At 44.9% G+C, this 14,024-nt stretch overlaps 1 protein-coding gene across 6 annotated transcripts in view; it reads right to left on the bottom strand.

The window, feature by feature from the left end:
* The window catches only part of SPEN (spen family transcriptional repressor), a 67,740-nt gene extending 64,952 nt beyond the window's left edge, over nt 1-2,788 (bottom strand). For 3 of the 6 annotated variants that reach the window (XM_077931139.1, XM_077931140.1, XM_077931143.1), the window contains exon 1: nt 2,161-2,788. In XM_077931139.1, the coding sequence (XP_077787265.1) occupies nt 2,161-2,243 (83 nt within the window). In that variant the 5' untranslated portion in view covers nt 2,244-2,788. Of the gene's footprint in view, nt 1-336; nt 521-2,160 lie in introns of those variants that run through there. The other 3 variants (XM_028741404.2, XM_077931142.1, XM_077931141.1) reach the window with 2 other exon arrangements.
* Nucleotides 2,789-14,024: the final 11,236 nt, after the last annotated feature.

Raw genomic sequence — 14,024 nt, 5'->3', positions numbered from 1 at the left:
CCAAAACACTTGTCTAGAATTCTACCTATCAGTTTCCTTCCACAATGCCATTAACAGGCTTCCACTGTAACAGCAGAAGTGAGTTGCGAACATGGAGCTTACTCCTGCAATTATACATCACCTAGGATCCATCCACTACTAAGAAGGCTTACAAATCTCTATATCTCTCTCTCTCTCTCTCTCTCACACACACACACACACACACACGTTGGCGCTATTAAGTTAATAATTATTAAGCCAAATATGACCTGTTGCTAGATGAATAAGAGGCAAGGAAATATTATTTTTGTTTGACTGGGCCTAAGGCAGCAAGAAAAATATAAAAAGTAACAATACCAATCTGGTCTTCAGAATTAGCCATGGCAGAAAACTGTTCCATCGCAAGGGAAACCAAAGGAAGTTGGGTTCAAGCAGGATTTCAGCTTCTATTCCCTCAAAGTTGTGCTTGAATTGCCAGGTCCCAAACATTTCATTCATAAATTCTTTCAAGAGGCAGGCAAGCAAAATCAATCAATAAATAAACAGTTCAGACTGACACTTGTGCACCCCTGAAAACAGCAATAGTTTATCCATGTTGTGTTTATGATACACTGAAAAGCAAAAAAAAAAACCAACCCAAGAAACAAAAACCCTCAGTTCCATCAGTGGATAGTGCTGGCACAAAAATATGGAAAAGAGGAATTAGCAGGCCTCTTCAGGTAAAAGTTGTTTCCATTCCAGAATGCCCTTAGAAAAATCCAATCCACAATGCTGATGGCACTTGGCAGTATCCTTCTTCCTCAGACTCTGGAGTTTCTTTTCTGAAGTTCCTTCCTTTAGTGTGTCAAAGATTCCAAGTGCAGGAGGGGATCCTTAATCCCAGCCCCCCTGAACTTCCTTCTCTCTTGGATCCAAGGCATTCCAATTCTACCAGATCCGTAGGGGTAAGCAAAAGCAGCAGCTGCTATAATACTCAAGACAGGTTTTCCCAGGCACATCTGTGGCTTGGCCTGTGAAAGGGCTCTCTCATCAGGCACTCAATTCCAGGTCCAGTCTTAGGTTTTCCCTTCCACATGGACAACCATGAAACTCCCTTCCTAACACATCCTGATTTATATCCATGCCTCCACAGGCACCCCCTCCCAAACTAGGGGTATTTGATCTCTCTCCCCCCCACAACCCTCCCACCGTCTCTTCTGCTTTCACACAACTCCAAGAGGAAAAGGTTCTCCCCTCAATGCTGGAAGTGGCACTTTATGTGTTGTGGGGTGAGAGTAGTCACCTTCCTCGTTCTTCTCTTGACATCTTGAAGATTCCTCATAGTTGCCATGTCCCTGGGGATGGTACTCCTTCCCTCATTTTGCTAACCTCTCTCCCTCAATGATGTGAAATGGAAGATTCAGCTGGCCTACTCTTCCTCCCACCCCACCCCCACTTGTTTGCTTATGCTCTCCTGAAACCAACAACCCTTCATTATCTGGAGGAGTCACTGTTCCCTGCCTTCACCTCCCAATGCGCTCTCAGAAGCAACTGCCCTTGTTATAACTTAGGTCTTGCCTCAGTTTCCTATTCCCCCCCCCACTTCCTTAAGTCTGGAATTCCCTTCTTCCATTTTTATCTAGGGGCTGAGCTCATAGTCTAGACTCTTCCCCTCACTCAGCCTCTTGCCTTTCAAACGTTAAGGGTTTTTCCTTTCCCACCAGTGCGTCTCTCTTCCCCTATTTATACAGGGAATTCGAGGGTGGGGAGTGTGTTCATCTAATATATATATATTTTGACTCGTGGTGGTAAACCCATCCACCCCTCTCTCTCTCCCTACCTGCCTACCTAGGCAAACCCAGCTGGAGCGCTTATCTTCAGCTAGGCAGGATGTAACTAAATGTAATGTAAACCGCCCTGTGGCCTTCGGATGAAGGGCAGTATATAAATGTAACAAATAAGTAAAATACACTCTTCCTCTCCCCCGTTGGTTGAAATTATGTGGGGGAGCGGGAAGATCCCTACACGCACCTTTTCCTCTTACGTTGGACTGAAGCGAGGAACCTCTTTCCCCCTCCTTTTGCCTCCCCCACCCGCCCTCTATTTACCCCCTGCTCTCCCCCCACTTCTTCCCCCTGCCCTTTCGGGGATGTCCTTCGGACTCCACCACCAGCCCCTCCCTCCCTCCCTTCCTCCACTCACCGCTTGAAGTGCTCGATGATCTTCTCCTCGCGGACGTTCTCCGGCAAGTTGCCCACCCAGAGGTGCCTGGTCTCCCGGACCATGCTGCTGCCAGGCGATGGGGGCTCCTCCGCGGCGGGCGTTGCTCTCGCCGCCGCCGCCGCCGCCCTCCGCTCGGCTCGCCTCAGCACCGCGAGCGGGGGAAGAAGCAGAAGCAGCTGCAGCCTCCTCTTCTTCCCGCCGCCGCCGCCGCCGCTCTTCGCCGCCGCCGCACTCGGCCTGTGCCTGCCGCCGCCGCCGCTGCTTCTCTTTCGCCGCCGCCGCCGCCTCCTCCCTCCGCGGCGCCGGTGGGGGGCACCATCCCACCGGGCCCTCCCGACACCCGCCGCCGCCTCCTGCTGCTGCTGCTTCTCCTCGCGGCTGTCGCTGGTGGTGGGACCGCTGCCGCCGCCGCCGCTCCTCCTCCTCCCTCCGCGGCGCTTCTTCCCAATTTCTCCTCAGTAGCAGTAGTAGCAGCAGCAGCAGCAGCCCCCGCGGCGTCCCCCGCTCGCTCCGTTCACTCGCTTGCTTGCTGTCTCACCCCCCAAGCTCCGCGCGCGCGCATGCGCCCTCGGCCGCCGGCCGCCACCAACCCGGGTCCTCGCGCTTCAAGGCTCGCTCCTCATTGGGCGGCTGGGCGCGCGGCGAACCAGCGCGTGCGTGTGCGTGTGTAAGGAAGAGAAAAAGGGGCTTGTGTGAGAGAGAGAGAGAGGGAGAAAAGAGGAGGAAGCGCGCGCATGCGCTCTCGGGTATTGTGCGAGGAGCTGCGAGCTCTCGGAGGCCGGGAAAGGAGTAGGGAGGTGGGGTGGGGGAGGGGTGAGAGAATCCCGCTGTCCCCAATACGCCTTCTCCGCGGGAAGCGCGCAGGCGCACAACGCTCGCTTCCCCGCTTCGCTCGCGGTCTCAGGCTCTCAGGCTGTTGCGCATGCGCCCTCCAGGCTGGGGCGCCGGTGTTGTCTTCCCCTCCGAGAGCCTCAGTGAGTAGGAAGACCTCAAGGGAGGAGGAAGGTCGCCTTTCTCTCTTCGCTCCTCGCGCGCGCCATCAGTAAGGGTCACAGAATATCCCAGGCATGGCAGGGCTTCCCCGCTCCCTCGCACTGGTATAATGTCGCATCATGTGGAAATAACTCTTTCCACCATTCAAGTCGCTACCAGAGTTATTTGCTGGTTCCCAAAACTCGAATCCCAGCTCTTGGAAGCGGAAACTTAAGAGGAAAATGGCGCAGGAGGTCTGTCCCACCACCGCCGACAACCTCTAATTGGGCATTTCCTTCGTTTTGGTGCCACTTCCGTCGCAAAAGCTGAGCTGTGAAGACTTCGCCGGCCAATGCCAAGACTGCTGTGGATTCTCGGGAGCTATGAACTGTTACACATATATGAAAGCCATGGCGTTGCAATAGGTTTCCAGTTATTTTTTATACCATATAGCAAGAAGAAAATATTGTTGATCTGTGTTTCGGACTGTAGGCTCCTTGGGAACAGGGACTTGTCATGCCTGTTATTTGCATAAAGTATTGTGCATATAGATAGTGCCATGTAAGTAATAGGATGGATCCTGAAATTTCGTGGGATCTAAATTGGTGATGCCAACAGCAATTGGCCTAATCCAAGCCGGACTAACATTGGATCTAATTCTTTTTATATATTTGTATACTTTTCCATATCTGCTTATATTTGTTTTAGTTGTTTTAAATATAAATATAATTTATATTGGGTTTTTAAAAAAGATTATAATAATACAAGTACTTATAAACACTTGCCCTGCCACCCATACCCACATCATCTCCATACAAATAAAGTTTGCTCTTTTTCTGTGGGACAGTTTTTCTCATATGTAACACTATGGAGATTAACAGTTTAAGCCTAAGCATCTACTCTCGATAAACTCCCGAAGAAGCTTATCCCTTAAGGCTGCAATCATAAACACACTTTGCTTAAGAGTTAGGTCTTGCTGAAAGGATGCCGCCTCTGAGTAATTATACATAGGACTGCTGTGTTCATCAATTAATTAAAAACACTGCCCTCAATTCATGTGTGGCAATGAGGCCCAGCCTGCGCTCCTCTACATGAACCCCAGAACCCTTTGTGACACAGAGGGATTATTTGGTGGAAAAAGTTCACATGGGAGGTTTCCCATAAAGGCTGGGAAAGCACAACACAAGAACAATGGCTGCTGCGTAAAATGCCACATTTTAACAGAGATTGCTGTGAGCTGTCTGTTGCCCACTAGAGACTTCCCAACCTACAAAGAGTTTTCCCACATTCAAAAAACGATAAATGTAACCAACAGGACAAACACAGAGGAGATCCATCTCTCCTGGTGTTCAATTCCAGCAATTTGGGATGAGCAATACCTTGAGAATTAGGTTAGATTTACTGATCAGCTTGGTTATCCTAATTCAGAGATTCTTAGTTGTTGTTTTTAAAGCTCATTATGAGTGAACCACTGGGATAAGAATTCCTTTGTGCAGAAGGTCTATTCCCCTCCATCCATTATTTTTTTTTAAAGAGGGGAGATTCCTCTCTAGACCATGAAAGCTTATGGCATAATATATTTGCTAGTCCTTAAGGGGCCACAAGAGTCTCTGTTGTTTTTGCTGGAACAGATGGGAACATAACCACCCCTCTGGAAAACATATCCTTGCTCTCTGTTCATAGATAGGTAGATAGGTAGATAGGTAATTGGGTCGGTATAGTGAACAAATTAACTGCTGACATTTTTATAAAAGAGAGACCAAAAATCAGTAAAGATTAAACAATAACTGTACTATTTGCAGCAAATTAGGATTAAATTAATAGATGCACAGAAAGTTGCTATATTCTTACAAGTGGTAATGAAGTGCCTCTGAATATGTACCAAGTGTGTTTCCCTTACTCATAAGTAACCATGATTCCACCCATTTGGGGGATTAGAGGGATAGGCTTTGAGGTCAGAGGTGCAGCTTGACTGCAGATATAAACCCCAACACTTATTGGTTTGGAAATTAAGCCCCAACAGCTACTTAGGGTGTAGCAGGTTTTGAAGTTTTCCACAAAGGCAACCTTCCTCCACATGTTAGTGTTTCTTTTCAGCTGCTATTGCTGGGATGAGAAAAGTTAATTATCGGGGCTGATACCTCAGTGGTGGTCATTAATAGGCTTGGATTGCAGCATCACCATTGAGTTGCAAGCCAGATGGGAACCCAACCCGTTGTTCCCTGCTGAACAAAGGCAGAGGGGAGGGAGGGGGAGAGAGAGATGGCATTCCCAGCCACATCCTCCCCCTCCTCTTGCCTGGGGGTATAATTAGCAGAGGCACCCCAGGTGGCAGGAGGATGCCCCAGGGCACTGACATGAAACCTGCTCCACAGCTGCTTAATCACAGGGGCATATTAAATGTACCAGAAGGCAAGGAAACGTTCTGAGCATGGTTTTTCATGGGAGGCTTGCCAAACCTCTCCAACCAGCCCTCCCAGGTTCTCCCTTCCTTACCCTTCCCATCATCCATCCAGAGTCCTCTGGCCAACTGTTGTAGTAACTGCTGGTATTAGGGCAACTCACAAGGAAACATGGCATCCTGGATTCTGGCTAACAGGCCAAAGGTGGATTAAGGTAAAGGTACCCCTGCCCGTACGGGCCAGTCTTGACAGACTCTAGGGTTGTGCGCCCATCTCACTCAAGAGGCCGGGGGCCAGCGCTGTCCGGAGACACTTCCGGGTCACGTGGCCAGCGTGACATCGCTGCTCTGGCGAGCCAGAGCCACAAACGGAAACGCCGTTTACCTTCCCGCTAGTAAGCGGTACCTATTTATCTACTTGCACCCGGGAGTGCTTTCGAACTGCTAGGTTGGCAGGCGCTGGGACCGAACAACGGGAGCGCACCCCGCCGCGGGGATTCGAACCGCCGACCTTTCGATCGGCAAGCCCTAGGCGCTGAGGCTTTTACCAACAGCGCCACCCGCTTCCCAAAGGTGGATTGGATCCCATTAAATTAGGGAGCTAGGTACTGTCGGACGCTAGTCGGTTATAAAACAATTGTGGATTGTCTTCCAGCCCTTAACTCAGTAATTAAGAGAGAGAGAGAGTAGTTAAGCACAACAGGAGAAATAAGGACTCTGGTGAACCCAGTCACCTACCCATGGGCATAGCCAAGGGGAGGCAGGAAGGGGCAGCTGCCCCCCTAAATAAATAGAAATCAATACAGAGCCAACTGAGGTTCTGGCCCCACTAACAAAAGGCCTGCCCCTCCAACAAAAACCCTGGCTACGCCCATGCATCTACCTGCCACAACTCTGGATGTGATACTGTTCTCAGCTCCCTGCATCAGCCTATGCTGATAATTCTGCAGTTCAGAAAGTTTAAATAATAACAACACCTGGAACCAAATGACCTTTTCTGGAGCACAGACTAGGATCACAAACCCTCCAACATTCCTCAGATGAGAATAGGGACATTTCTCATTCCCCCTCAACTGACCCTCCTTGGCCTTCTGTTTTTTTTGTGGCCCTCCTCACCTGCAGAGTATTCCCTATCAGAAAAAAAGACAAGTGTCACCACCACTACACAGCACACATGCTCTCCACCATCCTAAGAAAACCCCTTAATCCTAATTTTATTTTATTCTTTGGTAGATTTACAAAAATAAATAAATTTTATAAAGGGGCCAGGTTAGATGCGGACACACAGAGCATTTTTTTAAATCAAGACTCCTTGCGCTCTGCTCCCTGTTTCTTCCCACCCAGGTGGCCCTGCCCTCTGCCTGCCCCTTAGAGCTGGTGTGTCACTCAGGTCTGGATGCCTGGCACCATCCTTGTCGGTCCCTAGGCACTTCTTAGTTTACCCAGGCATTTTGTAACTCAGTTGCCTGTCACAGTGGTGCTCTTTTAGTGGGATGGGTAGGGCTTGACCGTATTTGACATCTGAAGGCAGCACTGTTTAGGGAAGCTTTTAATGTTTGATGTTTTATCACTTTATTATTAATAATAATAATATTATGTTGGGAGCCACCCAGAGTGGCTGGGGAAACCTGGCCAGATGGGTGGGGTATTTTTTATTATTATTATTATTATTATTATTATTATTATTATTATTATTATTATTATTATTATTATATTTTACTGCATGAGCATTTTATGTATTTTGTATTGTTCCTCTTTACCTCCTTTTCCAGTTTTGCACTGGTTGTATTTGTTGTATTTTATCCTGGCAAGCTGCTTTGATATTTTTTTTTTATTTTGTATAATATGACTGATAAATGAAAATAAAAATAGGATTAAAACTCCTACACTCTACTGTAGCACTACAGAAGACAAAGAAAGGGTTAACAAGGAGCCATTCCCAGATAAAGCCATGTTGATGAGGCTGCCCAAGAGGAGGACATTTTAACTTCATTTTCCTTGAGACATTGTTTGACAACATCTGCAGGTGGGGAAAGTAACGCCACTCTTTATATATATATAAAGAGGATTGGTGAGGATTGGAGTTTGGCATGCTGGCCACAGTACTTGCATTCAAGCGGGATTTCTGAGGCTGGGGAATTTAGGACTGATATGCCCAGGACTGTTTCCCATTCCCATTTCAGATGTGGAATCATTTGGCTTTCACAAATGCTTATGTAATAACTCCCAGACTTGCTCTCTTTTTTCTCTATGGAGAAGCAGGCAGAAAATCACTGTGACAGCAGAGAAAACTTAATTGAATTTTGTGGACATGAACTTTCATAAGCAACAGTCTAGTCCACTGGATGCAGAAGGGGAAAAGGCAACACTCTTGACAACTTTGTACTGAATTTCCCACTGCTCAGGGAACAGAATAATCCCATAACCTCACCAAAGGCTTATGTTAAAGCTGTATCAGTTGTAAATAAGCCATAGCCCCTCATTTCTTTCCCCCATACAAAAACGTTTTTTAAAAATTAGTTCAAAGTCCATGCTTCTGAAGGCAAAATCTTAAATGAATCTAAAACGGATGAGGTTGGGCAGTGTAAATTAGGTGTCCTCTTTGTGTTAAAAAGCCCGTTTGGTGGTTTGAAATCCAGAGGGAGAAGAATGCACACTTTAAATAAACAAAGCACAACATATATTGCAATAAATCTGGCTCATAGGTCTGGGGCTTGCTTTGGAATTAAGGCAATGATCTCACCGTCTAGTGAATGCCAGCCCATCCAGAGCTGAAGTCTCTTTTCTCCCAAGCTGCCAAGGATGTTTTCAAAGTCTCACCTACCACCCACCAAGAGAAGGGGCTGGGATGCATTTGCCAATCTTGCTGAGGGGTTAAATTTGGGAGGAAAAGGCTTGATCTCTGAAAGCATTGGAGGGGTGCTGAGTCAACTGTGGTGCTTCCTATTCCTGTGCCCCAAGTAAATAGAGGGCTTCCCATTCAAAACACAGCATGGCCTGCTCTTAAGGCTTTATTATAATCTGCAGAAATCTGCAGTCATGAAGATGAATGCTGTTATTTATGCCAATGTGTAAATAAACAACACACATTATTTAGTTTTTTCCCCCTCCACAAAGGCACTCATGATATCCATATCAATGTGTCCCTTTTATCCTCAAGACAATTCTGCAGGGTGGCTTAGGATGAGAGTGGGACCAGCAAACCAGATCACCCAGCAAGTGCTTACTTGAACCCGAGTCTTCCTGGTTTGCAACCACTGCCCTAGTATGTCTGCCCATCAAGCGAACAATCTGACCATATGGCCAGGAAACAGGTAGGGAAGTCTCAGCCCCAGCTGCAGTGCCAGAGAATTACGTACCCCTTCCAGATAAATGACCATTGTTGCTTATCTGAAGACGTGTTTCACATATCAACTATAACTGAAAATGTAAACTGGAATTTAAATCACAGCTGCAATTCTAAGTATGCTTACTTGACAGTTAACTCCATCAACACCAATACGACTTACTTCAGAGAACATTATGCTTAGGATTAGGAAGGAAGCAACGGGAAATGCACTGAAAAAGAAATCTAACATGTGGGATCATGTGGGTCCCATTCCCAAACACACTTTGCTTGTGTCTCCTCACCCCATTGTTGTTGTTTTTCTAACAAGTCTGTTGCAAACTAATCCCCAATTCCCATAAGTGCAACATCAATAAAAGAAAAGCCTTATATCACCAACAGTCCGTCCTATAGTTAAAAATTAAAGTCTGCCCTGAGTTTTGTGCAGCTTGGCAAAGGTGTAAAGGAAGAGGGGGAGGTCCTCAAGAATATATACAGAACTTGGAAACAGGGTTTTCTCCGTCGCCCCGCTCCTCTCCCATGTCTCATTACTCTTGGGCTGCTGAAATGCTACTGAGCCTGTGGTTTGTTTTTTTTAGCAGCCTAACAACTACGCTTTCTTTTCCTCTGTTTCCTTCTCCCCGTCCTTCCTCTCCCCTGCACTGCAGCCAACCACGCCTACACCACAATGCGGCAAAAGGGCCGCCTCTGCAGTGGGTGAGCCTCCCGCCCCATACATTCCCTCCCCACTGTTCTGTTTCCCCTGCTCCCTCCCCTTGAGAGGCCACAAAGGGCAGGGCAGCCTTGCATGCAAAAGAGAGAAAAGGGTGTTGCTGGCGGTGGGGGTAGGACGGCCGCCTCCCCCCCCCCCGTGCTTTCCGGAGCAGCACTTCCCACTTTAGAAACTTCTGGAGCCAGGCAGCCAATCTAGGGAAAGGAGGAAGGCAGGAGCCCCCTGGTTGATGCTCCTAGAGGAGGCAAGCCAAGAGTACCAGGCAAATGCATAAGATACTGGCGCGCTCTCTCTGGGCTCAGCAGTGCCCACAACCACCACGATGCCTCGTCTTCCTCCTCCTCCACATTTCATGATTCTTGCAAAACAAAAGCAAAAACAAAGCACACCACGCCAGTTTGGAGGAATGCCTGGCACACTAGCAATGGTGGATTTCAGAGGAGCCTCTTGGAAAACAATAGCCTGCCATTAAAACAAACAAACAAAACCAAAAAGGCTGCACGTTGCAATCCTTTTGAGGGCTTGTCTGCTATGGAATATATATCTCATTCCTTTGCAACGCCAGGGAGTGATTTCTTCTTTTCTCTCTTTTTAAATTTTTTTAAAAAATAAAACCTGCCTCTTTCCTTAGGACAAGCCTGCATCTCAGTGGATTAAACCTGAAAAATAAAAGCCAAATCACTCCTGGATTATGATGATGATGATTTTTTTTTAATTAAAAGGGTTGTGTCTGTCTTCGGTATTTTTATTTTTTGGATGGTGGTTTTGCCTCCCCGGCTTTGCCTTTCTTTTAGGATACATTGTAGTTTAAATGCGAACGGAGCGATAACAAAGGTAATAATCCAGCAAGTGTAACGTATGTGAGCTGAAATAGACAGTATTTTAAGGAAGAGGGGTTTTTTTGTTCGTTTCAAGGGTGTGTGTTTGTGCGTGTCTGTCCATTTTTAAACGGTTTTCATTCGTAGGGAAGTACTGTAGTGGGTCTGCATTGAATAATAATTAAAAAAAACAATTAAGATTTCAAGTTTATCCAAGAGCTTTTTTTAATAGCAAAATGGTGTCAGGGAAAGGGGTTGCGGGGGGCGGGAAACAGCATGTTTGTTTTGAGTAAAAAAATGGGGCTGAATCTGATCACTTTCGCGGTGACTTAATAAATCCCGGGAAGATCTCGTCTTAGCTAAAAACAAAGGCATTGTTTGTGCAAAGACTCGGGTTTTGTTCAGAGATGTAAACTAGTAATGAAATGGGGGAGGTTAGAATGAACAAGACTTCTTATTTCAGCAGAAAAAAGGAGCCATTTTTTAAAAAAAATTTTTGGTAAGGGACAAATTCCAGCCGGGAAGATTTCGATGTTAATGTTGCAGCGAGGGTGTGTGCTTTTAAACCGAATCAAGAAGTTGCAAAGGGGTGTATTCGGACATGGTGTGGCAGAAACGCAGCCGAAAAGCCGGGTTGAAAACGAGGTGGTGAAATTGAATGTGTGGTAAAAGGGTTGTGGGGACGACGACCTGTTAACAACGTTGTGTAAAAGCACGGTGGCTATTTTCAATAAATAGAACAAAGTACAACGCTTCCCTTACAACCCATGCTGGATCGCAGTTGGTAATATTAAAATGGTAATCCATTAAAACACGTATATAAGTATACATTGGGGGGGGAGTAGATGTGCGAATTAAAATTTGGGTAGCATTGCTGCAATTTCAGGCGGAGGCAGCGGCCCTTTTATTCGAAATAACTGGAAACGGAAGAAGCGTTTTCCCTTCGCATGTTTTGAGCTTTTTTGTTTTGTTTTTTTTACAAACAAACCCGCAGTGCAGCTTTTCCAGCTTTCCTTCCTTACACCGCCCCCCCCCGCCTCCACCTTCTCTTCCTTCTTCGTCCTTCTGTGGGCGCCATTTTGTAGCCTCCCTGGGCGGCCATTTTGTGGGCAGAAAGAGGCCGAGAAAAGCCCGCCAAAGGCTTTCTGCGCGTATGCGGCTGCAGTACCCGCGAGAGGCCACCGAGTGGGAAATGGGGGCGCTGCCGCGCTCCTCCGCCACACGCGCCTTTGGGGAAAACGCGCGAGAACTCTTGAACGGAGGCCTTCCCCACTCCATGGGTGGTTTCCAGCTGAGTTCTCTGGGCAGCGCCATTAAGACCAATGGGTCTACTGTAAACCCTTAGGCGGATTAATTTCTATGAATCTACTCTTGAATTTGGAGTAGCATTGGTTACAAAGTGTTACTAATTGCTCTGTTATTAATTCCCCTCCCCCCCAAAATAGTTTTACTGGCACACATTGAAATATTTACAAACGTTAATACCCAATGCTAAACATCTTTCTTATAATATGCCAGAATAAAATAAATATTTTTAAAATCTAATCTAAAACAGGAGCAAATAAAGGAAAAAAACAGAAGAACAAGAAATGAAAAGACTTCAATTATCTCTCTGTTAGCTAAATATAGTAACTTTTCCCAATAATTCACTCAAATTAGCATCATGGAGGTAGCCAGAATTTATGGGTTGGGGGGGGCGGATCCAAGCTATCTGCAACATGATTGGTCAGTTAAGTATTTTAAAGTATTTATTTGATGGAAGGGGGAGCTGCCTCTTCCAGCCCACACCCATGGCTGACATCCAACTATTCAAATTTTCTTTAAGCCATTACTTTTTCAATCTTCAAATCCAGATATTACACTTTCTCTTTCACGCAAAAAGTCCGTAATAAGTTTCCAATACTTAATAAATGTCAATAATGATTTTTCTCCAATTAAACACGTTAATTTGTGCATATAACAGCTTGCCACTGGGATCATATATTGAAATAATCTTCCATAATCCTTTTCCAATTACCATATGTACCATTAACCCTAAAAGAAAAGTTATGGCTTCAATTTAATATTTAAAATCTGCTGCATGAACATACAGTGGATGCCGAACGATTCAGAACCCGAATGCCGAAAACCCGGAAGTGAATGCTTCCATTTTTGAATGCGCCTCGGAAGTCAAACAGCTTCCAAGGCGCGTTTCTCAATTTTTCTCAATGGAATTTGCGCCTCAGTTGTCAAACGTTCCAGAAGTCGAACGGTCTTCCAGAATGGATTACGTTTGACAACCAAAGTACCACTGTATTGGTATCCAATATTTTTTAGCCTTGTACACCAAGCATAATAAAATGTCCCTTCATGTTCTTGACACTTCCAGCAAACATTTGAAACACCTTTATACATTCCAAATAGTTTCTCAGGAGTTAAGTACCAATGATACATCATTTTATAAAAGTTATCTTTAATATCATAACACAGTGTAAATGTTAACCCTTTGGTCCACATATACTCCCTCTGTTCCATCTATATATTATAATCAAAACATTTCCCCCATTTATTCATTCTTAAACTTGTTCTTCTGTTTCAAATTTCAACAAAGGTTTGTACATTTTTGCAATAATATGTTCATAATCTGCACAGTTGAATTTCAAAGTCCGCCTTTCCTTGCTCTATACCAAAAGTATTTTTATCCAGTTTAAACCTACTGCTAATTGCATATAAGGAAACCACTGCAAACTATAACCTTTCACTATTAGTTGTTTCCTTGTTTTAGTTTTATAGTCTCCTTCATGCAGTTCTAATACAGTAATTCTTGGTATGTTGTCTATTTCTCTTTGCCTGTCATCTATTCTCTGTAGAAAGCTTCTTGTGATGAAATCCAGAAAGATGTGTTTTGGCATAACCCAGGTTTATATTTATTCCAGATTCTTAATATGGCACGTCTAATAGTGATTTTTAATGTCCACATTAACTTTAACTATGTCATACCACAAATGTCCATGCCATCCCAACCTTAGGTCATGTCCTTCTATTTCCAAGAGTCTCTTATTTATCAATGCCATCCACTCTTTCATCCACACTAAAGAACAGGCTGCAAAATACAATTTTAAAGTGGGTGTGCCCAATCCTCACCTTTCCTTTGCATCTTGTAATATTTTAAATTTAACACATGGGTTTTTTCCCTTGCCATAAAAACTTGGATAAGTCTTTTCACCATTATTTAAATAGTAAGTCATTAGCTATAATAGGCAGTGTTTGGAACAAAAACATCATTCTGGGCAATATATTCATCTTTATCACATAAATTCTCTTCAACAGTGGTAATTTTAATTTCTCCCATCTTAACAAATATTTTTAAATTTCTGTCCATGTCTTAACATGTCTTGAAATAACATACAATTCATTTGGATAGTGATATCCAAATATTTTAATTTTTCCAGTTTGAAATTCAGTTTTCTCCATCAAGGTCTTTTAATCTTCTGTTGTCATGTTCATTTTCTTATGATTAATTTTAAAACCTGCTAGCATGCCAAATTCATTTAGTTTATTTGTAAGAGTCTTCACTCCCTGTAATGGGTTTTCCAGAACCATAATCAGATAATC

The sequence above is a fragment of the Podarcis muralis genome, chromosome 7 (assembly GCF_964188315.1).
Source record: "Podarcis muralis chromosome 7, rPodMur119.hap1.1, whole genome shotgun sequence".
In the NCBI taxonomy this organism is placed as follows: Eukaryota; Metazoa; Chordata; class Lepidosauria; order Squamata; family Lacertidae; genus Podarcis; species Podarcis muralis.
This window is presented reverse-complemented; position numbering and strand designations above follow the sequence as displayed.